A 26,809-nucleotide genomic window follows, 5' to 3' on the forward strand; every position below is an offset into this window, starting at 1 on the left:
AAAATCACTAGGGGGCAGCAATGCCAAAATAAATGAATTGAGATTGCGACTCTTGTGATTGTGTTTCAGATGCGTTATTGTGTCACAAAGCATTAGACGACCTTTGGTGCTCCAGGGACTCTAAATAGAGATATGCAGAGCCCATGAAGTCATCCTGCAGCCCAAAGTCATAATCAAAGACCTGCAGAGGAAAGAAAACAACCAACAGTAAGGCATATCATTTCACACGACAAAGAACAGAAGCAGGAGTTACTGTGACTGTAAGACAGTTTAAAGCGTAAATATACAGTACAGGCTGACTCTTTACAATCTCCATTAGCTGCATTAAAATTAAAACACAATAAATAAGCACTAATGACTTAGCAGCAAATAAAAATGTCTACATAATCAATTTAATGACTGGAGTGAAGCACTCAGAATGTTTTTTTTTTTTTCTTTTTCATTTACCTTCACATAGAGTGGCTCTCTCAAACTCTCCACCAGCAGACTGACTTTCTCTTCCCATACTGGGTTCAGGTTTTTGTGGATTGTCTTGCTGCGGAAAACCTCCTTCCCTGCTATCTTAAACTTCACATATGGGTCACTGGTCCCTGTAAATGCATCAAAAAAAAAAAAAAATATATATATATATTTGACTGTTATTCAAAAGAAACAGTAGTAAATAAAGTCTTTTTTTTTTTCTTCTACAAAACTAGAACATGGTGTTATAGACAAACTTAGTTTAAACAGCACTTTGGAACCACTTTCCAAATACTGCAAAACAAAGAACTTAATTGAGAAAATGAATTGGAATAAGCATTCTCTATATTCAACCCTTCTGATAACTATCCTATATCATCCACCAATAAAATGTAGTCTCAGACTGAGATGATGCAATACATTGCTGACAACAACAAACACATAATTATGTTCATATGCATGTAGTCATCATCTGTTGTATTTTTTTTTAAAAGCTCTTTCTTTCCCATGGAGTAGTTGTGTATGGTGTGTTTAAATTGGTCTGAGGCAGTGGAAGCAGAATGATTTGGGTCATGTGACCTTAACTGTCAACTCTTATTGGCTCAAGCACTAAAATGGGAGTGGATAAGTGTGCTGTGTGCAGCCAAGGGCAGTCAGAATACAGCGACCGCAAACATTAATAAACAAATACACCACTGAATAATAATCAACATGACAGAACCTCATTATAGAGCCTAAGAAAATAAGACAACAGAATGAACAACTACAGAGCATATAATAACATTTAATGTGTGTGAATGTGATATATTCCACAATGTTAATACATTAAGAGACTTGTCTCAGTGACTTGGCTCCCTAAAATCGCAAAAGCAACATCCTGACATTTGACTCAGTTGGTTTGCAACAGTGCAGTTTTCATAAGAGACCACTAGATGTCTCTATGTGTTCAGTGTAAAATGCACACAACTTCCTGAATCTGTCACCTGACCTGCTCTATATCACTGCGGTCACTGTGATTTTGCCAAGCAAGACATGTTCCTGGATCAACATATTTTGTTGATCCTGGAACAACCTTCCAAAAATTTAGTCCTAACCTTTTCCCAACCCCTAAACCTAACCCTACCCATAACATATCCCTAGAATCAGAGGGAAATGATAGTTGAATAACACTGTTGTGGAAGAACCTAACCCAGGTTGTAAGCCTAAACTTGGCATAAATGGTAAACTTGTCCCTCAAATCTGATTGGATGATTGGAATGTTGTTGCAGAATCAACACAGATGTTGATCCAGGAACATGTACAGGTACTTGGTGAAATCATGTTCACCATATGACTGCAGTGGATCCGGATGAGGAAGCATCTGGTAGCATAATATCTACCAGAGATGTTAAATCACATGCAAATCTGATGAATCAAGAAGGTATGCGGTTTAATAGAAAAATGTGGCATCATACAAAATAATGAGCAGGAAAAGCAACACAAACATTATTAAGCTTTTAAAATTATTTAAAAATATATATATAACTGTATTCGTACTGAAAATAAAAAATGTCATACTGTACGTCAAATTTTTCAATAAAATCTTTAGTCTAAATAATGTGGTAACATATTTAAGTGTCATTCTGTGCACAAAATGCAACAAATAAATGGTCAATCACAAAGTGTATTGTGCCAAACCACAGTAAACACATCCTGAATGGAGCCCTTAGATTTAATTACTCTGACAAACATCAATGTCGAGAGAAAGGTCAATATTATGACTATATAAAGTGTTGGATTTACCGGGAATCAATCAACCTCATAATGTTTATATTCAGCTCACGTTCTGCTCTGCAGAAACCTGTGTGTCCCTGTGGAGAGATGCATTAATGCCCAGCAACAAAAGAGTGAATGTGACGCTACAACAGTATACGATAGCTTTAAAGAACAAATTAAAGTTTAAATAGCTCACAAATCTCATGCGTATTCAGATTTGGCACCGATGACACATTAGAAAATGCTGTGTGTGAACAAGAATGAGATCTGAAGCAAAGGAGACCATCAGAGTATACCGACTATGTTCATCGCATAAAGCTATTGAATGCCTTCGGGTATGATTCATATGTTTTATGATGCTTTTTGACATTTATGCAAATGGAAAACCCCTAGTCACTATTCACTTTTATTGTATAGAAAAGAGCAGTGTGGACAAGAACACGCAGGTTTGGAATGACATGAGGTTGAGTATTGGATTGACAATATATATTTGAGTAAAGTATCCCTTTAAAAGTTTGAATAGTATTTGTCTATGAACAATGTCTCATCTGCAAAAACTGCAGACTTGAGTATGTTTCACTGAAAAAAAAGTGTTGGTGTGGGCACGCTGATGACAGCTCCATATATATGATCGCTTAAATTACAGCTCGCTGGCAGGGAATCCCCATTCAACACCTCTGCAGAGTCTCTGAGGAAAGCCTCTGTAATGTCATTAAATCAGCACTGAGACATTTAGTCCAGTAATTAAACCTTCTCCTGTAGATCAGTATAGTTTGATTTTTTTTTTTTTTTTTATTTCACATATGTTTTTTCTGCATCAAGAACACAAATTATTAAAAAAAAAACCTAAAACATAAAAACAAAACTTCAGTTAAGCAAACCTCTTCCTGCAAATCTCCACAGCCATTAAATATAATAACCAATTCACTGTCTTTATATACCACTGAAATCCATCCCCTCATTTAGGAGATATACAACACCAACACAAGATGTTATTTTCCAATTCATCCACCCATAAGGTCAATCCTAATGTTCAGTCACTGAGTCATTCATCTAAATAATACAATAAACTGCATTCAAATTCAAGAGGAGTCAGTGACTCTAGATAATGACTCTGGTTTCGCCTCTGGATGTTGATGCCCAGCTGTGAATTATGTTTGTGCACCATGAGATAGCTGCAAGAAGTCAGTTTATCTTAATGTCTCCATTTCAAGGGAAAGGAAAAGACCAAAGACGACCTGATGTGAATATATACATGTTAAAACATTCAATATAGACAATTCACATCACATAAACGCATCACATACTATAAGAAATACAGCATAACAACTGAAACCACACTTAAAAATGTTTCTGTTTAAGATTTTCTATTTGTATACATCTTACAGCATAGCAATTTGTGTTAAAAGAACTTGTCTTTTTCTTTCTGTTCTCCAGAATGATTTGAGATGATCTAAAAAAGCACAGTTAGCTTCAGTGGAAGAACATCTGACCATCTGTACAAAGAGTTACATGATCATGATTTACTTATTTGATTAGTGACAAACAGTGCAGAATCTGAAATATTTCTTATGCATTTCACATCCTAGTTTTTCTTTGTTTTAGACTTTTTAAAAGATCCCAAATTTCCATTGTGGTCTCAAATTTTTGAACATTACTGGACATAGGACAGTAGATCTCAGCCTTTTTGATTTCAAGGCCTCCCCATAGTGTGGTGCAGGGATGACTTATTGTAGGCCATCCCAGAAGTTAGCATCACCCTAGTCTCAGCCTCAGACATCATGCCCATGGACAGTTGGCTGAATTTCTGATGCATACGGCACAGAAAATTTCAAAGTTTCAAAGTCGTCATCTGAATTCTACAGGATTTCAGAGAGTGGAGACGTGTGTGTCATGTTCTTTAAAGGTGCAGTGTGTAAATTTTAGCGGTCTCTAGCGGTGAGGTTGCGAATGGCTCATTCTAAGGTAATACAAAAATAATGTTTCATTATGCAAGGTCTTTATACACCACTGAAAACATAGTTATGTATATTATATTGCATTTCTGTCAATCGATCCTCCTAAATATTACACACTAGACCTTTAACGGTCCGCCTGGAAACAAAGCTGTCATGATGCCAAACCCCCTCATGGAAGAAGAAAAACGTTGTGTTTACAACTGTATCAATGAGCGCTTATCAGGACAAACTAAACACTGGTCTGTCAAAAGTAGGTGAAGTATGTAAAGTCCATTGTATAGACTTTGTAAAATACGTCCAAGTGTTAACACACCGGTCTGTTATTGTAGGGACCTAAACTGATGACTGTTATAGAAAATCACAAGTGGGTATTACTGATGTATTTTATATTGTAAAACGTGAAAATATCTTGAGCTTATGTTCAACACAGAGCTTATATCAAGCATTTAACCAAAAACGAATTCAAAAAACCTACTGACTTCAGGACTATGCACAGGAAGTGCTAAAATGCTAAATAAGTCATCCCTGCACCATCTATTGTCCACAACAATATTTGAAGATTAACAATAACATTTCAGATTGACATTGAGATTAATAAATGCTGTAGTTCATGTTAACTAAAGTTACCAAATGAAACCTTATTGTGTATAGCATTATCTTACAAAGATAACATAATGCACAGAATATTGCACAACAACAACAAAAGACTCAAAAGAGAGAGAAAGGCATCCTTGTATGCAGCACTGAACAATGTACTAAAAAGTTCTGAAGTGGAAAAAATGCTGACACACATCAACTGTGGGTCTGATGTATGCCACATCTCTGCCCTTGACAGCCGCCTGCAGCACAGCATTCAGCATTATGGGTACTGAAAGATGTTAGTCATTAATCTGACTAAAGCGGGTAAAATTTGTGATCAAGAATGATTTGATGGATAGAATGGCGGAATTTCCCACATGCATTCCCCATCACATTCATCAAACTGCCCTCTACAACACATGAGTGAGCAGAAGTGGAGGTGCTCCAAGACATCCGTTCACAGAAGGATCAATAGATAGTTTGAATGAGTGAGGCACTGTGTGTGACTGCAGGGTCATGGTGTGCTGATCGGTGAGCGAGATCTCCTCTTCCCTCAGATCAATATGTACATTAAACACCTGCACATTTGCTCTCAAACTGCATTTTTTATTGACCTATAAAAGTTGTGCCACTGTCACTCTAAAAGGCCAGTGAGCTTAAATTGAAACTATCACTATCATGGCCAGAAACCAACAATGCGTAATTGTTTGCTAATGGCAATGACCTGAGTTCATTAGCAGCTAGCTCGTTTCAATAAAAAGGAAGAACTTAATTCTTGTTTTTATATTTCTCTTTTCCTAAAATATGTGTCCAGTGGCTTCATTTAGTGTTTTGTGGAGAGATTTGGTTCTTTTATCATATATAAACAAGCTATTATGGAATGAATACATTATTAGTGATAAGTCATTGTGCTCTATGACTGAAAGATTCTTACTGACAAATTTTTGTCACAACGCCAATGCGTACACTATTTAGCTCAATGAATTATACAGACAATGAGAATTAAATGTTCTTCTCATTGTTGTTGTCATTATTTATATACAGTACATATACAAAATACATAATGTGTTTGCAGTTGATGAATAGGAAGTAAAAAACAGCATTTTTTTTTTTTACAAATATTTTGCAGTGGAGACGTGTTTTCTGGAGTGACCAATCACACTTCTCTGTCTGGCAATGCAATGCCAGGAGAACGGTACTTCCTTGACTGCATTGTGCCAAGGGTAAAGTTTGGTGGAGGGGGATTATGGTGTGGGGTTGTTTTTCAGGGGTTGGGCTTGGCATCTTAGTTCCAGTGAAAGGAACTCTTAATGTTTCAGCATACCAAGACATTTTGGACAATTTCATGCTCCCAACTTTGTGGGAACCCCTTCCTGTTCCAACATGCCTGCACATCAGTGCACAAAGCAAGGTCTATAAAGACATGGATGAGCGAGTTTGGTGTGGAGGAACTTGACTGGCCTGCACAGAGTCCTGACATCAACCTGATAGAACATCTTTGGGATGAATTAGAGCGGAGACTGTGAGCCAGGCCTTCTCGCCAACATCACTGCCTGACCTCACAAATGCACTTCTAGAAGAATGATCAAAAATTCCCATAAACACACTCCTAAACCGTGTGGAAAGCCTTCCCAGAAGAGTTGAGGCTGTTATAGCTGCAAAGGGTGGGTCAACTCCATATTAAACCCTACAGATTAAGAATGGGATGTCATTAAAGTTCATGTGCGAAAAAAGGCAGGCGTCCCAAAACTTTTGGCAATATAGTGTAGATATTACAGTTTTTTACAGACGCTAAGACACATTTCTCAATACTTAGGTCACTTTTGCAAAACTCTTCACACAGTTCTCCTAACCAACTTTCAGCTTGGCAAAGCAGTTCATTCCACATTCAAAATGCACTACAACTACCAAAACACTTTATCCAGGTCTCAAATAAACTCATTCTTCCAGAGCACTAGCAAAGGTTGACAGCCGACAAACACATTCTGTCACCTACAAAACAATGACCTAAAAAACACTAACAACATGTAGCATTATACAACGTTTTCTTGTGTAAAACAAGGACACATTTCTTTTTATAATTCACTGCAATATATGTTACTGGAATAAATCAGATATGATGCAGAATTCGTCGACATTTTATGTTGTTTATTTATTTTTATTTTTTTGCACTGAGTAATTTCAAAATACAAGAATTTGTATACACACCATCCAGTGATGCAGATACAATTCAATTGTTTTTATAGCATTTAATTTTAAGATTTAAAATATATTTCATTAAAATATTATTGTAGAAATGTAGCAAATTGCTGTCTTATTCAGTTTTGTATTATGTTATTGTTTTGAACATAAGTTTAACAGTTTTGAAAACAGTATGTAAGCATGTGTAAACTGGCCTGTACATACAAAGAGTTTTGGCAGTTGTTGTGTCTGAGTGAGAAAAGAATTCATGAAATTTGAGAGATGTAGTCATTGAATGCATTTTGTGCCAAAACAATGATAATTGATCCTCAGTTTAGCCCACATAGACTTCTGTTGTGCTCACTGTGTGAAGAGTTTTGCAAAAGTGACCTAAGTATTGAGAAATGTGTCCTAGCGTCTGTAAAAAACTGTAAATATAAAAGATAAGAATATTATTGCACAACCACCCAGTAGGTGGCGATATGCACTACAAATGTAAACCACCATTAAACAAAAGATGAAATAAAGAAAGGCGTGTCTTCTGCTGCGACCCCATTCGCCTACTTATACTACGCCCTAAAAGTATGTACTCATTTTGTGAACAAAAAGTACATACTTTTGAGTGTGTAGCAAAAGAGTAGACAAGCTTTGGGACATACACGCATCCTGTCACCATAAACTGGCCTGTCAATCATCTTAAATCCTCCACATTTCATTTTTATTTCTTACCGTGTCGGAGAGAAATGCAGTAGCACGTTGATCTGCAGTCACATGTCTTTCATGCGAAGAACTCTCCTCATAATAGTGCATAATGATGCATTTAAAAGTTAACAGCCAACTGGATCTTTAAAAAGTCCACATTGTTATTGTATACATTGCAGATGAAACACGGATAACATTAAATAAATATTTTTATCAGGTTAAACCAGAGTTCTTCAACCCTGTTCCTGGGAATCCACTGTCCTGCAAAGTTTTTTTCCAACCTGCTTCAGCTCACCTGCTTGTGTATTTTCAAACATCCTGACGAGCTTGATTAGCTGCTTCAGGTGTGTTTGATTAGGGTTGAAGCTAAACTCTGCAGGGTAGTGGGTCCCCAGGAACAGGGTTGAAGCCCTCTGGGTCAAACTGATTATCAGTCACTCAAACCTCTCACAGTCAGTTGTGCATATCTGCCATGTTTTGAAGTTTTTAACACTTTTTACTCGTGTTTGTAGTTCTGAACTGAATCCTCCAAAGCACAATGGGTTGTGGGCAATATTAGCCTTTTTATAGTGTGCACGGATCAACACTTCGAAAATCTACCGGAAATAGTATAGTATGGACATTGGGATGCAGGGTTCATGTGTTCACCGTGACTGAACCTACTCCTGAATGTGTTTTTCGAACTGGTAACATAGAAAGTTTTGAGTTAGTCAACTGAGAGTTCAAGGTTTATATGACAGCAAGTTAACCCAATACCCCCTAACACAAGCAAAATAAGTGTTTCCTCAGATAGTAATTCCTATCATCTTTGTGTAAAGCACCAAGGTTTAAACTCTACACTTCCTTTACTAAAATAAAACTCAAACAGGAATAAACAAAATTACAGTTCTTCTGTGTTTTCCAGACCTTCAGACTTTATGAACAATATCATCCATTTCTGACAACCATGAAGACCAAAAACACATTACAAATGTGGCAAAAGCATGTGTTTTTTGACTAATATGATAGCATTTAAGCACCCTGAAGTAATGCGTAAAAATATGAACATAAATACATGGTTTTATGGGGGTCATCAACATTATGACAGACCATTAGTAGTACTATTTAAGGTATGAGCCCAGGATGTTTTAGGGCAAATGTTCTAGAAATTTTTCTTCAGGCTATCTGAGTTTTCCGAGTGTTACTTATGAGTTAAGTTATAATTTGAGGTGGGCATACAATATCCTTCAGTAATTTCCTCTGATGAGTTCAGAGTCCAGACACTGATTAAATCTTAATGGAAGTCGTTTGATTGCACACAGATTCCATCCTGTTCATTAAGATCCACAGATGGAATAGTTTGTGTAAAATTTAAAGCATGGTGTGAATGTGGGTCTGAAGTCTCACAGTCTCAAATACACCCACATACATACTTTGTCTCCCCAGCATCTGTGCCTATATTTTCTTAGTGCCTGTTAAAAGCACCCGCCAGCAGCCGGTAAGCGGATATATCAACAAAAGTAAAGTGGGCCGTTCTGACACAGGTCACATCTCAACACTGCCAACCTGCCAATCTTACTCCTTAAAAACACATGACTCAGAGCGAGACGCTCAGAGAGAACAGAATGAATGATCAATGACTAAAGCAATCACACCTTAGAAACCACACAGTAACATGAAAATATACAGGAAAACACCACCAAACATCTTCTTCAGAAAATGTAAAACAACAACAACAACAACAGAAGATTGAAGAAGATGTTTGGTGATGTGTTTTCCTGTATATTTTCATGTTACTGTGTGGTTTCTAAGGTGTGATTGCTTTAGTCATTGATCATTCAACAACAAAAACTAGTTTTACTCCTTAAATGCTTAAAAAAGCACCAGAATAAACACATGTAGATGCCTTTAGGACAAGACATAGTGAGAGAAACAACAGGAGAGACATTGTCTTTCTACATACACAACAATCAAAAGCTGTATTATCTAATTAGAAAAGGCCTCTCCATCGCATATTCATAATTACCCTCCCAAAAATCACAACGGGCCAAGAGAGTTTGAAAAAAGGGTCATTGAATAATGCACACAGAGTCATAATTAAGCTAAATTATTCATTGCGATTTCCCAGAGCTCTGACTGATTGCTGTCATTGGCAGGAAATTTGGAAATTGCACTCAGGCACTAAGACTGTTCCATCTCCTTCAGCAGACCTACTTATCACTGGCCCTCTGGGGCCCTGTGATGGCACAGACTTTCAGCCCTGTCACTCACTACACCCATTTTGTACAAATTTTAAGTGATACCCTTCATGTGGGGGGTAACTAATAATAGTTTACAGAAATAAAGTGAGCTGCTTGGCTGGTTATCTGAGCTCAACATGTTGGACACTACACTGATCAGCCACAACATTAAAACCACATGACTAATATCATGTAGGGTCCCCCTCGTGCTGTCAGAACAGCTCTGATCTGTCAAGGCATGGACTCCACAAGACCTCTGAAGGTGTCCAGTGGTATCTGGCACCGGGACATTAGCAGCAGATCTACAAATTGCGAGGTGGGGCCTCCATGATCAGATTTGTTGGTCAAGCACATCCCATAGATGCTCAATCAGATTGAGATCTGGGGAATTTGGAGGCAAGGCAGCACCTTGATCTCTGTCATTTTACTCAAACCATTCCTGAACATTTTTTTTTTTCCAGTATGGTAGGGAATTTGAGGCAATTTGAGCTACAGTAGTCCTTCTGTGATTGGAGCAGACTAGCCTTCGCTCCCCATATGTATCAGGCACCCATGACCTGGTTCACCAGTTGTCCTTCCCTGCATCGCATTTTGGTAGGTACTAACCTTCATGCCGGGAACACCCCACAAGATTTGCCATATTGACCAAGTCGTCATGACTATAGGGGCTGTCGCACTGGAGGAACCTTTTCATAGTTCCTAGAACTATTCGCCGAAGTACCCGGATGCCAATGGAAAACAAGGATAATGGCATTTACCTGTTGTCTGCAGGGTTGTGTTCTTTTCTCAGCCTCAGTGACGTGTAATACTGAAAGTTATCATAGGAGATTTCGTCTCTTAGCCCCACTTTTTGCTCTTTCAGTCATGTAAATTATGCGTTTACATTCCATCTCCGTTATCACAAAACCCACGACAGACAACAAACAAAGCTCCGATCCCGGCATCCTCCATCCACCGTTTTTTAGTGTTTGTAAATGCCGCACTTAAAGACGCCGCTGTCGACCGCTTCATAGTTTCTATTCCCAGTGCGAATGCAACCAGGAAAATGGCCCGGGGGAGAAATTAGTTTTCAGGGAACAATCCTAGTGGCTAACTGAGTTCCTAGAACTATTCGGTGTGAAAGCCCCTAATTTGTCTCACCAGATCTTTTCGCTTGTCGATTTTTCCTGCTTCCAACACATGAAGTTCAAGAATAGGTTGTTTTCAGTCACGTGGTTCTCGAGACGCACGAAATTCCGGTGGAGGGCAAGCAGTGAAAATTAGAATGGAAGAGATGGGAAAAAGTCCGTTCTGTGCTGATTTAGACAGAAAATCACAACATATGTTGGACGTGATACTTATGTTATGAAGAGGAGCGACATTTCCACTGAATTGAAAGACTTGACTGCCATCGAGGAGGTAGATATAGAGGATGTTAAGCTGCCGTAACGCCGTGTTCAGTTCTAGTCTGGGTTTGTTTAGGCTATAGCCTATCGCGCTGCCTTTCTGCAAGTGATGTTAAGGGCAGTATTTTAATTTTCTGTCATGGTTGTGAAAAATGTCGCCATTGTTGGTCATTTATGCTGAATCGAAAACTGTAATAGGAACTCACGATATCGTTCGGGGGAAAAAAAACTGCTAATACAATTGTTTTGCCTTGGTTGAGAAGGTGAGACGACTAGCAAATGTAATAATGTCACTACATAAACCCACTATCTTTCACTCAAAATAAACACATACTGTACTTAGCTGAGTTTTGTATTTGGTTTTTGTGTAATATTTAATTAACATTGTGAGTATGACTCACTCGCTTAAATATAACTTGCACACAGCCACTTCAAAACTGTTGATGAGCTTCTATAGGTTTGATTTCGGTTGTCATTTGTTGAAATAAATACAAAAATACAGCGTGTCGGTGTCGGTCCCTGAATGTGACCCTCCGATTCTCCTTCGTGGTCATATGGGAAAGTGAATATTTACAAAAACAACATTAAAACTAGTTACATTTACACGCTTCCAACAAAGAAATGCATCGACTTCTGTCAGCTTGTTAAACATTTATTTTATTTGGACATTTTCTACAATTGAAGCAGCAGCGCGTGACTGTTTTCATGGTAACCAGATCAACATGAACGGAATTCTACAAAAATGAAGTTAAAACACCAAATTATCATTCAATAGGATAAAATATCTTCTCCTCCCTGCAAACGATAGCATGAAGAATGTGAATATTTAACCAATTCAAAAACAAAAGGTAAGGTATCCATATTCATTTCAGTATCAGCAGACGCAAAACGCTATACAAGGCGACATAAATATAAAAAAACGGTATAAGATATTTAAACGATACTGGGTTCTCGATTTTAACGATTTGAGCAACCATAAACAACGCAAAACATACGAATATTGAGTTTTTGATAGGATTCCTATAGAAACATCACTCCCTGCCCTCCGGACACATTCGCGCTGCTGCTGTGACGTCACGTGGAACCAACCTATTGACTGTTCACTTCCTCTCTAATATATCCCACCCTTTGACAGGTGCCATTATAACAACATAATCAATGTTATTCACTTCACCTGTCAGTGATTTTATTGTTGTGGCTAATCAGTGTATATCAGGGGTTCTCAACTCTGCCCCTTGAGGTCTACTTTCTTGCAGAGTTTAGCTCCAACCTTGATCAAACACACCTGCCTGTAACTTTGTAGTAATCCCGAAGAGCTTGATTAGCTTGTTCAGGGGTGCGTTTCCCGAACAACGATGTAGCTCGCTGCTGAACTACCATAGTATGATGCATCTTTGAACAAATCAACTGTTTCCCAAAACCGTATTGTCGCAAACTTGTCGTTCAACCACGTTGGTGAATGACGTCACGCAGGTGCTGGAGTAATAACTTCTTTAAATGAACCCGTTTGAGATCAAATAAATGCTATAATTTCTGCTATAAATTACGGACATGGCATTAGAGGACTAGTTCTCACTTTCCTCAGTTATTTTGCTTTATTTCCAAATTCAATCAAATGCTTGTTCTGACGTACTAGAGCACGTACGCACATGCGCACTCTTAAAAAATGGTGTTTTAGATCGTTTGACAAACTAAAATATATAAATGACATTTGTATTTATAAGAAATAAAAGATATAAATTGTACTTAATGTTCCAGGTTGGAACAAAACTCTGCAGGAAAGTGGACCTCGAGGGCTAGAGTTGAGAACTCCTGATATAGTTTAAAAGTGTTGATTAATTTAGGGCAGGGGTGCCCAATCCTGTTCCTGGAGATCTACCTTCCTGCAAAGTTCAGCTCTAACCCTGATTAAACAAAACTGAACCAGCTAATTATCTTCAGGAACACTTGAAAATTACAGCCTGTTGTGTTAGATCAGGGTTGGATCTGAACTCTGCTTGTAGGTTGATCTCCAGGAACAGGATTGGGCACCCCTGATTTAGGGGTACAACATATTTCAATAGTAACATGTAATGCATCTTTAACGGTGCACTAAAAGCAGTTTTATTTTATATTGAGCAGCTCGCCTCATGAGAGCAAACATAATAAGATCACATGACTAGTTATGTGGATAATACTCACTTTATTTCGGCAACCTCCCTATTTTCAGACACTTTTTTTGGTAGAATAAACTAATCAAGGCAGATGTAGAATACCACCACTGCATTGTGTGATGCTATATTCACACCACTAGGTGGCAAGCACAGCATAAAAGGAAAACTTCACAATAAGGTTCCATTTGTTAACATGGGATGATGAATTAGGTATCATGAAATAGCAATGGACATTTTTTACGGCATTTATTTACGTTTACATTTATTCATTTAGCAGACACTTCTATTCAAAGCGATAAATACAACAAATACAATCAATTTATTCACCCATGTTCAAACTAGCTGGGAATTTTCAAGAAATTAACAGATCAAATTTATGTGTAAGTTCAGTCATACTGCAGAGTAATAGGTCTATAAAATGTTATTTTTAAACTCCTGTATCTGTGTAGTTTATGCATTGCTATATATTCTTTTTTATAGCTAAACTCTAGTCATGCCTTTTATCACAAACCAATACATTGAGCTTCCAATATGAGAGCCACATATAAGTGTAAAATTCTTCTGTCATATCTAATAAATGTAATAACTAAATAAATTTGAGGTTTTATCTGAGATATGTCTTTTTCCATTTTCTTTTTTTGAGATATGAGACAGTCCACCGGCCGGGTTCAGATTGGCTGTCAGGCGTCAGGATATTTAAGACAGTGCTGGAGAAGAGAAGCCTTTCAATAGCACAGAAACATAAGAGAGTTGTGGTCAGTACACTCCATTACCCAGCATGCCCCACGACAGCAATGGATTGATGACTGCAGCAGTTTCTACAATTATTCAGTCTGGTGATTCTCTGGCTGAGATTGTATGTTTGTGTGAGTGTGTGAACTCAGCTATAGCACTGCATGCAGCTGTGAATGCACCAAATGCACATGCAAGATCCTTGACAAGTATACTTGACAAATATGTTCTATCGTTCAATAGCCTGGGCTTGGTAAGATTTTTCTAGATTTTGATGTTTTTGAAAGAAATTCCTGCATTTATTTCATCAAAAATACAGTAAAATAGTAATACTGTGAAATATTATTACAATTTAATATAACTGTTTTCAATTTTAATATACAGTGGGTACGGAAAATATTCAGACCCCCTTAAATTTTTCACTCTTTGTTATATTGCAGCCATTTGCTAAAATCATTTAAGTTCATTTTTTTCCCTCAATGTACACACAGCACCCCATATTGACAAAAAAACACAGAATTGTTGACATTTTTGCAGATTTATTAAAAAAGAAAAACTGAAATATCACATGGTCCTAAGTATTCAGACCCTTTGCTCAGTATTTAGTAGAAGCACCCTTTTGATCTAATACAGCCATGAGTCTTTTTGGGAAAGATGCAACAAGTTTTTCACAGCTGGATTTGGGGATCCTCTGCCATTCCTCCTTGCAGATCCTCTCCAGTTCTGTCAGGTTGGACGGCAAACATTGGTGGACAGCCATTTTTAGGTCTCTTCAGAGATGCTCAATTGGGTTTAAGTCAGGGCTCTGACTCGACCATTCAAGAACAGTCACAGAGTTGTTGTGAAGCCACTCCTTCGTTATTTTAGCTGTGTGCTTAGGGTCATTGTCTTGTTGGAAGGTAAACCTTCGGCCCAGTCTGAGGTCCTGAGCACTCTGGAGAAGGTTTTCGTTCAGGATATCCCTGTACTTGGCCACATTCATCTTTCCCTTGATTGCAACCAGTCGTCCTGTCCCTGCAGCTGAAAAACATCCCCACAGCATGATGCTGCCACCACCATGCTTCACTGTTGGGACTGTATTGGACAGGTGATGAGCAGTGCCTGGTTTTCTCCACACATACCGCTTAGAATTAAGGCCAAAAAGTTCTATCTTGGTCTCATCAGACCAGAGAATCTTATTTCTCACCATCTTGGAGTCCTTCAGGTGTTTTTTAGCAAATCCCATGTGGGCTTTCATGTGACTTGCACTGAGGAGAGGCTTCCGTCGGGCCACTCTGCCATAAAGCCCCAACTGGTGGAGGGCTGCAGTGATGGTTGACTTTCTACAACTTTCTCCCATCTCCCGACTACATCTCTGGAGCTCAGCCACAGTGATCTTTGGGTTCTTCTTTACCTCTCTCACCAAGGCTCTTCTCCCCTGATAGCTCAGTTTGGCCAGACGGCCAGCTCTAGGAAGGGTTCTGGTCGTCCCAAACGTCTTCCATTTAAGGATTATGGAGGCCACTGTGCTCTTAGGAACCTTAAGTGCAGCAGAAATGTTTTTGTAACCATGGCCAGATCTGTGCCTTGCCACAATTCTGTCTCTGAGCTCTTCAGGCAGTTCCTTTGACCTCATGATTTTCATTTGCTCTGACATGCACTGTGAGCAGTAAGGTCTTATATAGACAGGTGTGTGGCTTTCCTAATTAAGTCCAATCAGTATAATCCAACACAGCTGGACTCAAATGAAGGTGTAGAACCATCTCAAGGATGATCAGAAGAAATGGACAGCACCTGAGTTAAATATATGAGTGTCACAGCAAAGGGTCTGAATACTTGGGACCATGTGATATTTCAGTTTTTCTTTTTTAATAACTCTGCAAAAATGTCAACAATTCTGTGTTTTTCTGTCAATATGGGGTGCTGTGTGTACATTAATGAGGGAAAAAAATGAACAAATGATTTTAGCAAATGGATGCAATATAACAGTGAAAAATTTAAGGGGGTCTGAATACTTTCTGTACCCACTGTATTTTAAAATGTAATTGTCTTTTGTGATGGCAAACTTTCTTCAGTGTCACTGGTCCTTCCGAAATTACTGTACTGTAATGTTTTGGTGCTCAGGCAACATTTTTTATTATTATCAATATTGAAAACAGTTATGCTGCTGAATATATTTGTGGAAACAGTGATATATTTTCTTTTTAGGATTCTTAGATGAATAGAAAAAACTGTTTGTTAACATTATAAATGTCTTTACTGTCACATTTGACTAATTTAATTTAATACGTCCTTGAAAAATAAATGTAATAAAAATTAAAAATAAAAACTTTTGTACCGGTTTGGACCTGCTTTTGCCTTCAGAACTGCCTTAATTCTTTGTGGCATAGATTCAAGATGGTGCTGGAAACATTATAACAATATTGACAACATGATAGCATCACACAGTTGCTGCAGATTTGTCAACTGCACATACATTATGTGAATCTCCTGTTCCACCACATCCCAAAGATGCTCTATTGGATTGAGATCTGGTGACTGTGGAGGCCATTTGAGTATAGTGAACTCACTGTCATGTTCAAGAAACCCATTTGACATGGTTTGAGCATTGTTACATGGCACGTTATCCTGCTGGAAGTAGCCATCAGAGGATGGGTCCACTGTGGTCATTAAGGGATGGACATGGTCAGCAACAATACTCAGGTAGTCTGTGTCTTAATCAATGCTCAGTTGGTACTAAGGGGCCCAAAGTGTGCCAAGAAAACACCATTACACCACCAGCAGCCTGAACCGTTGATACAAGGTAGCATGGATCCATGCTTCCATGTTGTTTACGCCAAATTCTAGCCCTACCACCTGAATGTTGCATCAGAAATCGACACTCATCAGACAGGCAACATTTTTACAATCGTCTATTGACCAGTTTTGGTGAGAGTGTGAAAATTGTAGCCTCAGTTTCCTGTTCTTAGCTGACAGGAGTGGCACCCGGTGTGGTCTTCTGCTACTGGTACCCATCTGCTTCTAGGTTTGACATGTTGTGCATTCAGAGATGCTCTCTGCAGACCTCGCTTGTCACGAGTGATTATTTGAGGTACTGTTGCCTCTCTATCAGCTCGAAACAGTCTGGCCATTCTCCTCTGACCAGAAGTGCCGCTCACTGGATATTTTATCATTTTTGGATCATTCTCTGTAAACCCTAAAGATGGCTGTCTGTGAAAATCCCAGTAGATCAGCAGTTTCTGAAATACTCAGACACCAACAATCATGCCTTGTTCAAAGTCACTTAAATCAACTTTCTTCCCCATTCTGATGTTCAGTTTGAACATCATTGGAATCGTCTTGACCATGGCTGCATCCGAAAACTTAGGCAGCTGTCTTGTTGCCTCACTGCCCTATCAGGCAATTACTCTGCAGGCAGCCTTTGCCAGTTGAAGTCAGGTCAACTTTATGGTAATGAGCTATGACACGGTTCAGCGGCAACCAATTGGAATGTATAGGTCCTCACTTGAGAGGATTCCGATTGGTTGCCACAACTTGTCATTTACTTTGACCCTCCCGCTGGCGGCAGTTTGAACACACAGTACAGCGTTGTTGGCAGGGCAGCCAGAATTTTGACGCTCTTGCCAGTGGCGGTGTGAAGGCACAGTTAGGATGCGGAAGCCTTGGGTACGAATGTGGGGAAAAACGAGTCACGGTTGAAGAGGTCAAAGATGAGATATCAAAACAGCACAATTACAGATGCTTTTTATGTCACATTTGCTTTTGTTAATACTATCAGGTAGCCTGACTTCGTCATACTCATATTCTAGGCAGAATGTGAGTCTGATACTGCTCCATTGCGCTTGAATTATGGGGCGTGTCTTAACCGAACCAGTAAAAAAAAAAAAAACTCTGCCCTCAATTGGATAGACCTACAACCAATCAGAGCAACGCAGTAAGTGACGTATGTTGAACTTGTACTTAAACTTTTGCAGAATCCCGTTGGAAGGACGGCAAACACATCTTTCCCATCGACAAATGCCGTGATTGCGGTTCTTTGTTCGTCTTTTAAAATTAATGCGCTGTCGATTTCTTTTATTACTAGGGTGACCAGATTTCTCATGGTGGAATATGGGACGAGTGCGCAATATGACCATGACATAAGAAATTTTATTTCACTATATTATATATATATATATATATATATATATATATATATATATATATATATATATATATATATATATATATATATATATATATACACTGCCCTCCAAGAGTTTGAAAACACCCCTGGAAAAGTCTGGTTTTGGACGATATCAGCATAAATCCTTATAATTTTTTGGTGCAAATACATTACAGTAACTTGACATTATCCAGCAATAATAATTTTCATGTGTTCATTTCATTTCATTACATAATAATGGCAGTATATACATGTCAAAGTCAGACATGCCCCTTTGCCAGCTGTGATGCCTGGTTACTGGTTTAAACTTGGCCCAGGTTTGTAAAAGATTTTTGGGTCAGCACACCTTAATAGCTTCAACAATTGATTGCCAATTAAGTTTAGAATACAATGAAATAATTAGAACCCAGTTTAGGTCAGATAGCTGCTAATGCTGGATATTTTGATGAATCAAAAATTTAAGTTTTTTTCTATGTATAAACTGTTTATGTAATAAAATGTGTTTTTATAATTTGTGTTGTCCCTTACCAGTGCAAAATTATCACAAATTAAAAAGGATTCATGCCAATATTGTCCAAAACCCCACTTTTCTAGGGCGTTTCCAAACTTTTGGAGGGCAGTGTAGATATAAATATTTGTTATATATTGTTATATAAAAAGAAATTTACAAACAAGTTACAAACAATACAACAAATACGACAGAGATTAAACTTGTTTTTTTTCACATTTGAATATACTGACAAATATTTAATTAGGCTACTGTCCCTTTAAGACCGAATCCATGGATGTAATATAGGCTACTGACACATTTCCTGTTTTTACCCACCTGTTTACGTCCACTTAACCGACTGTATTTACGTGAGATACTCCACACGATGGACATTTTGAAAAACTATGTGTGCATTTGACCATTCAGGCGCGAGGAGAACTGATCGCGCGAAAGAGAGAGAGAGAGAGTGCGTGAGAGAGAGGCTTCTGGTCTGTGTTATTCAGCGTGATTCCGCCTATCCCGCCTTCACTAATGGATAACGAATTGTGATTGAATGGTAACTTTGTTCTATGACGAATTGATTAGGCTGTTCTTGTGTGACAGAACTCCATCACCCAGTTGAAAGATGAAATACGGGACAAAACATTATTTTTTTCTTAATAAGTCGGGACACTAAAAATAGAGCTGAAATACGGGACTGTCCCGGGAAAAACGGGACGTCTGGTCACCCTATTTATTAAAGACGTGATAGCGGAATATAAACATCTTACTTCTTCAGCTGCAGTCATCGTAGGTGAAAACCAATTCAACCCAAGCGCTCTTTGATGACGTGGGTGGTTACGTAACCGCAGATAGCCTGTCCATCATCGATTAAAGCCCGCCCTGACAATTTGATTGGCTCAGCCTTCTGGGAGCCGAGCATAATTACTACACAATTGATCGAGTCCAGACCGAACTTCCCGTCCAAAAAATGTTGTGGGTGGAGTTCGGGCTGGCACCCAGGCTAACTATCAGGTAGGTTTAGGTGTAGTGTTGGTGGTATGTTAATAATAGAGCACTACACTTTTAGCGCCACTCGTCATAAAAACGTACCATATTCACATTTATCTGTTCTGGCAAAAAAAATGAACATGCTTTGATTTATCTTTTTCTATTTAGAGCTTGACTGGTCTGTGTATGCTTTTGTTGAGAAAAAAAAAAATGTTTGTTTGTTATTATGTCCACACTAAGGAGTAATAAATGCAGTGATTTGAGTGTGTGTTTTTACAGCCAGGCAGACAACCAAGACAAAAAATGCACATGTTAAGTCACGAAACGCTACAGTATAATGAGCAATAATAGTAGAGGAAGAAGTATGTGTGGTTTTACAAAACCAACCCTCGTCTCTCATTAGATCAACACACTGAGTGTAATATTGCAAGCACGACACACTATACCACACAAGACACTAACACTGCAGCTGTAACTTCAGTTTTGACCCCGTGAAACATTCTGACAACAAGCAAGACAATCATTCAGCAAAAGTGGTAATTTTCTGATTATTCTGCCACATTACATTTATAATATCACAATAACAGAGCTGTTGGATGATAAAAACCAACTAGAGGTGCTTTGCTTGTCATTCACTTCCTCCACACAAACATACACACACTCACACACACACATACACACACCATCAGATCATTAACAGATGCTGACAGATGGATTTCAATGCCAAAGAAAGACAACAGGAAACACCAAAACTGATGTTATAATCCTAGATTAGTTCCTGCCAAGCTGTCCACACCAACCTAACAAGCACAAAATTTATCCATAACACGCAGAGTCTGCAACCCAAAAGTAAGAACAGACTCGACACTCTCATTCATCACTGCTGCTGCTGTTTGTCTGTTCTCAGAGCTTGTCTGTTCTGACAGTGAAATGAGGGATCTAAAGGATCATGGAAGAAGGATCATGTGACACTGAAGACTGGATTAATGAGTGCTGAAAATTCAGCTTTGCCATCACAGAAATAAATTACACTTTCACATATTAAAATAGAAAATAGAGATTTTATATTGTAATGATATTTCGCAATATTACAATGCAGCGTTGGTGAGCATAAGTTACTTCTTTCAAAAACATTTTTTAAAAAATCTTACAGACCCCAAACCTTTGAAAAATAGTTTAGAACTTTTTTTTTTTGGGTTACTACTACCATTACTCAAGTATTTACTATTCAAATAGTTCCTTACTAAAACTTTACAATGAGATCTCAATTGTTAATGTTAGTTTATGCATTGGATAAACTAATGAGCAATACATTTTACTGTATTAATCTTTAAGTTTTTCATTGTTTCTTCATGTTAGTTCACAGGTCATTGACTAATATCAACAGCTGCAATGTTTGAATTTAAAGATGCAATTGTAAATGCTAAAATTAACATTATGAATATTAATGCTGTAGAAGTGCTGTTCATTGTCAGATCCTGTTAGTTAATGTAGTTAACTAATGCTAATAAATTAAAACTTGTAAACTGTTAACCATCATAAATTCTAAAACTGATGAAAAGTGAAAAGGAGATGGTTATTGGATATTATAACAAATTTCATCATCTATTTTACATGAGGAAGCACACCAAATTTACTCCAGTATGGCACATCCAATGAATCTACAAAAAACAGAACCTAGATCTCAAATGTCAGAATATAACAAGCTTAAATTGTCGGTCAGATTTACTGAATAGAATGTGTTTATGTGCTTGTCACTGAAGTCAACTTTAGTCTTTTTTTCAAGCAACTGCACAGCGAAATCCCCAGAGTTAAATCAACTCTGCTCAGAGTATATGGTCCCACTCTACAGAGTGTCAAAGCAACACTGAAACAGAGTTAAAGTTAATGAGATAATTAAGCAATTAATTAAGTGATGATTGAGCATTAGTGATGAACACCTGCTGTTAACAAGCAGAATCACTGAAGAAAAGAGAAACACAACTGACTTTACATCAGCTGATTGTACATAATTAACAATAACTTAAGGAATATTAATATTACTGCTGTAGGCCAAAGTCACATTGAAATATTAGCTATAATCTGTTGAAAACAGCCTTTAGGTATAAGAAAAGCACATTATAATAAAATGTATTATTATGATATATTATTATAACCAGGGATCTTGACCAGCATGCACTTCTATAGCCCGTGGCTGGGCTAAGCACTGTAAATACCACAAAACATGTGGAAATCCTTCAGTAAAGCACATCCTGTTTGATTTGACAGGATAAACAAAGTGGAAATGAGAAACAGCAGTGGTCACTGACTTGTAGAGAGAGCCTATTCGGTTCTTAATAAACATGCTCATTGCATTCTCATGTCTAGATTTATTGAGTTAATCAAAGAGATGATGATAAACATTGGAATGGTAATTTATGCAAGTCAATGCAGAAGCCACAGAGCAAAGTTTGTGTTTGAAAGGAAAACTTGTGAAATGTATGCAAAGTGTAATTTTAGCTATTCAAATTTTAAACTGCATCACATGGATGAATGATTTTAATCTCAGCTGTGTATTCGTTTGTCGTTGGAGGAAAGTGTGAGTTTTTTTGTCTCAGGATTACTCAGGATCCCTCTCATGGGAGAGCATGACTGACTGTCTGACTCACACACACAACAGAAGCTTGAGTCTCTAGGGCAGGTGAGCTGCTGTGGTCTCCGCTCATTATTTTAGCTCGTGTGTCTATTTGGGTGAGTCAAAAAGATAGGGAGACAGAGGGAGTATGAATGGATCTGCTACACCATCCATCAGCCCCTAATGAGGCCATTACTGCTCCAGCCTGTCTCTCTGCCATTCAAAAGCACTAATGCCCATCCTCTCACATGACAACAGCAGCACAGAGCAGGTCTGGAGTAATGGGCAGAAATGTAAGAGTCATTGTCTGCTGAGATACACATGAGTCAAGGTGACCACAGCAGAAGATGTATTTAGCCTTGAATATTTCTGTTTGTTCACTCTGTAAAGTTTATCTCTCAGAATCAGAAAACATCTCATGTTAGCAGGACAAAAAGGGGGCGCTAAAGGTGCATCTATGAATATTCATAATTGTTTTGATTGAGATATAAAGTTAAAGAGATTGTTTACCCAAAAATGAACATTCTGTCATTGTTTAGTCACCATCATGTAATTTCAACCATGTATGACTTTTTATATGAAGAAATTTTGGGAAATATCTACATAAAATATCTTTTCTTTTCCACATAAGTTAATTATTCACATAAGGTTAGTAACAATATGAGGGTGAGTAAATGAGGACAAAATGTTCATTTTTTGCATGAACTATCCCTTCAAACTAAGTTGCTTTTAAAAACATTAAAAAATCTTACCCTAAAATAGTAGTGTATACACAGTAGTTATACACAGTAGTGTATAATGTTTTTTGTTTGTTTGTTTTTTGGTTACTACTACCACTACTATACAAGTATTTACTACTTGAATATTTCCTTACTAAAACTTTACAATGAGGTCTCATTTATTAACATTAGTTTATGCATTAGATAACTTAATCTAACAATGAGCCATGCATTTATTACTATATTAATTTTTAATATTTTTCATTGTTTCTTCATGTTAGTTCACAGTGCATTGAGTAATATCAACAATTGTAATGTTTGAATTTAAAGATGCACTAGTCAATGCTGAAAGTAACATAATGATTAATAATGCTGTAGAAGTGTTTTTCATTGTTAGATCCTGTTAATTAATATAGTTAACTAATGCTAATAATTGAAACATTGTATACTTACCATTTCCTTACCATAATAACCATCATAAATACTCTAAAACTGATGAAAAGTGATAAGGAGTTTGGTTATTGGTTGTTATAACAAACTTCATCATATATTTTACATGGGGAAGAGCACCACACTTACTCCAGTATGGTGCATCCAATTAATCTACAAAAAAAAAAAAAAAAAAAAACAGAACCTAGATCTCAAATGTCAGAATATAACAAGCTTAAATTGTCAGTCAGATTTACTGAATAGAATGTGTTTATGTGCTTGTCACTGAAGTCAACTTTATTTTTTTTTTATTTATTTTTTTTGAGCAACTGCACAGCAAAGTTAAATCAACTCTGCTCAGAGTATATGGTCCCAATCTATAGAGTGTTAAAGCAACACTGAAGCAGAGTTCAAATTAATGAGATAATTAAGCAATTAATTAAGCGATGATTGGGCATTAGTGATGAACACCTACTGTTAACAAGCAGAATCACTGAAGAAAAGAGAAATACAACTGACTTTACATTAGCTGATTGTACATAATGGGCAGGAATGTAAGAGTCATTGTCTGCTGAGATACACATGAGTCAAGGTGACCACAGCAGAAGATCTATTTAGCCTCGAATATTTCTGTTTGTTCACTCTGCAAACTTTATCTCTCAGAATCAGAAAACATCTCACGTTAGCAGGACAAAAAGGGGGCCCTAGAGGTGCATCTATGAATATTCATTGTGGTTTTGATTGAGATATAAAGAGACTGTTCACCCAAAACTGACAATTCTGCCACCATTAAGTCACCATCATGTCGTTTCAAACATGTATGGCTTTTCATATGAAGATATTTTGGGAAATATATACATGTCTACATTGTCTAAATGTCTACAATACATACATACAATAGAACTGGTCAAAAGTCACCAAAACTGTTTGGTTACCAAAATTCTTCAAAATATCTTCTTTTGTGTTCCACAGAAGCAAGTAAGTTATTCAGATTAGGTTAGTAACAATATGAGGGTGAGTAAATGATGACAAAATGTTAATTTTTGCGTGAACTATACCTTTAACCAACATCATGAATCTCACATTGAAATACATTGAAACCAGTAAATTAATGATGAACAGTAACAGTGAATGTTGGGTGGCAAAATGCTACAATGCAAAAAGCAGCTCAACAGAACCTCAGAAATCTGGAAAAATCAAGAACAAGAATAGTAAAATGAATGTGGTGAAGAGGGCACATACCACCCCTGTCCCTGATGGCCAGATTATTGCCCTTCTTCAACACAATGTCCAGTTGATACATTCCTGGCTTTGAAGGGGGATGAAGTTCTTCATTACTTGCTTCCACAATATTGATGCCCTACAGGGGGAGAGGAGAACAGTAAGGTGGTCAGACAGGGTAAACACTGTACCTGGATCTCAAGCACACACTTTAGGGAGTCTATACCCAGTTTAAAGTTTAATGTTATGAAGACTCCCACCACCAGAAATAGCTCTGCTTCAAGGCTCCTTCTCTTAACTGTAATATCCAGCAGCAGAGAGAAGAAAGGATGTTTGCATTTCACTTTGCCCTCACAGTTACATAATCATTCAGCCTCTACCATCACAAAATCCTGACCTCACAACCTTGAGATGTTCAAAAGAGCCACCGTCCTCACTTGCCTTAACCTTCTGGGAAACTTCAGGCTATAGTTCTGTGAAGGTCTGGAAATGTTAATCCTCTGCTTATATTATCGTTAGAAGACTATTTAACAGTTACCCTGCCTCTGAGCAGGTCATCAAACTTTGACAAAGTATCAAAGAGAAACATTAAAACCCGATTATACTGCAACAGAAGATGGAATGCTAATTTCCAGATGACTGTAGGGCTAACCATTAGCGGCTTGATGATTTACACTGTTTTCTACATATTAAAAACAGAGCTAGTTTGCTACTCAGCAAGAACTTATTATCTGAAGCTCCTCAGAGTTTACAGTATTTACCACTGAGAGAGTTTTTGCCTCTATTCGTCTTCATTGTGGTATTATCCTGCACTATCAGCAGCATACTGTATGAAGTCTGCATCTTTATATTAAAAGAACAATTGCTCTGCAAACTTCCATTAAAGTGCTGTCACCAGTTTCTTGTAACAAGAAATATGCATTGTAGTGTACTTTGCAGTGCATGCTAATAATCTTTATGACTCAAGGAGATATTAGTATACAGTAGTAAATTACTTTACGGCTTTGTACCCTCACGTGCTCTGGGCACAGTTTGTGGTGAATGGGCAGTACTTCATAAAGCATCTACATCCATGCACACTTGCGCTTCCAAAGACCAATACACACACACACACACACACACACACACACACACACACAAATACTTTAAAAGTGAAATTGGGAATTTGTGCTCTGCATTTCACCCATCCACACAAAATATTGCTATAAAATAACAATAAATAATATTTGCTACTTATCACATTGTTTTATTAACGTCTACACCTACTGTACACCTACACCTACCCCAACCCTAAACCTACCCTTACAATAATGCCAGTGCAGTAATTAATTAAATGTTGTTCAACATGACAAAAATGATGCAATATTGATGTGCGCATACCTAGTTAGCCCTGGTAGGACAATCTGGCCGTAGCTGTATCCCTTCTAGCCCCAACCAACTCAAACCCTCAACCTTCGGGCTACAAATCTGTAACCATTAGGCCACAACTGCCCCAAGCATTAACCAGCTTTTTCTAGGGCTGTATCTCATTTCAAATGAGCTTTTAAAAATCATTTTAAACATACTTAAAATAAACTTTTCACTCAAATTGTTATGGGGTATGGAATATTATATATATTTTTTTATTACAAATAATATTATATTCCATACCCCATAACAATTTCAGTGAAAAGTTAATTGAAAAATTAAATGTAGCACTCAAACTACAAATTAAGTTTCATTTTAAGTAGCTGTATGCTGTGTTAATTTTTTTTATTTGTGAAAAAAAAAAAAAAAAACTTAACTTACTGCACATTACATGGCATCAGCAGCCAACCAGCACTTTTATGTAGTTTGTCATAATGTGAATGCTTGTTTGTGTGTGTGTGTGTGTGTGTAGGTGTGTGTGTGTGTGTGTGTGTGTGCTTTTGTTTATATTACATTGTGGGGACCAAATGTCCCCATGATGTAATATAAACCTGAGTTCACCTACATCGTGGGGACCAGCCAGCGGTCCCCACAATGTAAATGGGTTTATAAATCATATAGAATGAGTTTTTGTGAAAAAGTAAAAGTTTGCACAGTTTCCTGTGAGGGTTA

The 26,809-nt window shown here is 37.6% G+C and overlaps 1 protein-coding gene across 6 annotated transcripts in view; it reads right to left on the reverse strand.

The window, feature by feature from the left end:
• Positions 1-26,809, reverse strand: part of mctp1a (multiple C2 domains, transmembrane 1a) — a 197,229-nt gene that overhangs the window by 86,779 nt on the left and 83,641 nt on the right. For all 6 annotated transcript variants that reach the window (XM_067407030.1, XM_067407028.1, XM_067407029.1 and 3 more), the window contains exons 2-4: positions 24,752-24,869; positions 448-590; positions 102-181 (exon numbers count right to left, since the gene is read on the reverse strand). In XM_067407030.1, the coding sequence (XP_067263131.1) occupies positions 102-181; positions 448-590; positions 24,752-24,869 (341 nt within the window). The remainder of the gene's footprint in view (positions 1-101; positions 182-447; positions 591-24,751; positions 24,870-26,809) is intronic.

This window comes from Chanodichthys erythropterus, chromosome 13, assembly GCF_024489055.1.
Source record: "Chanodichthys erythropterus isolate Z2021 chromosome 13, ASM2448905v1, whole genome shotgun sequence".
NCBI classification, from domain to species: domain Eukaryota; kingdom Metazoa; phylum Chordata; class Actinopteri; order Cypriniformes; family Xenocyprididae; genus Chanodichthys; species Chanodichthys erythropterus.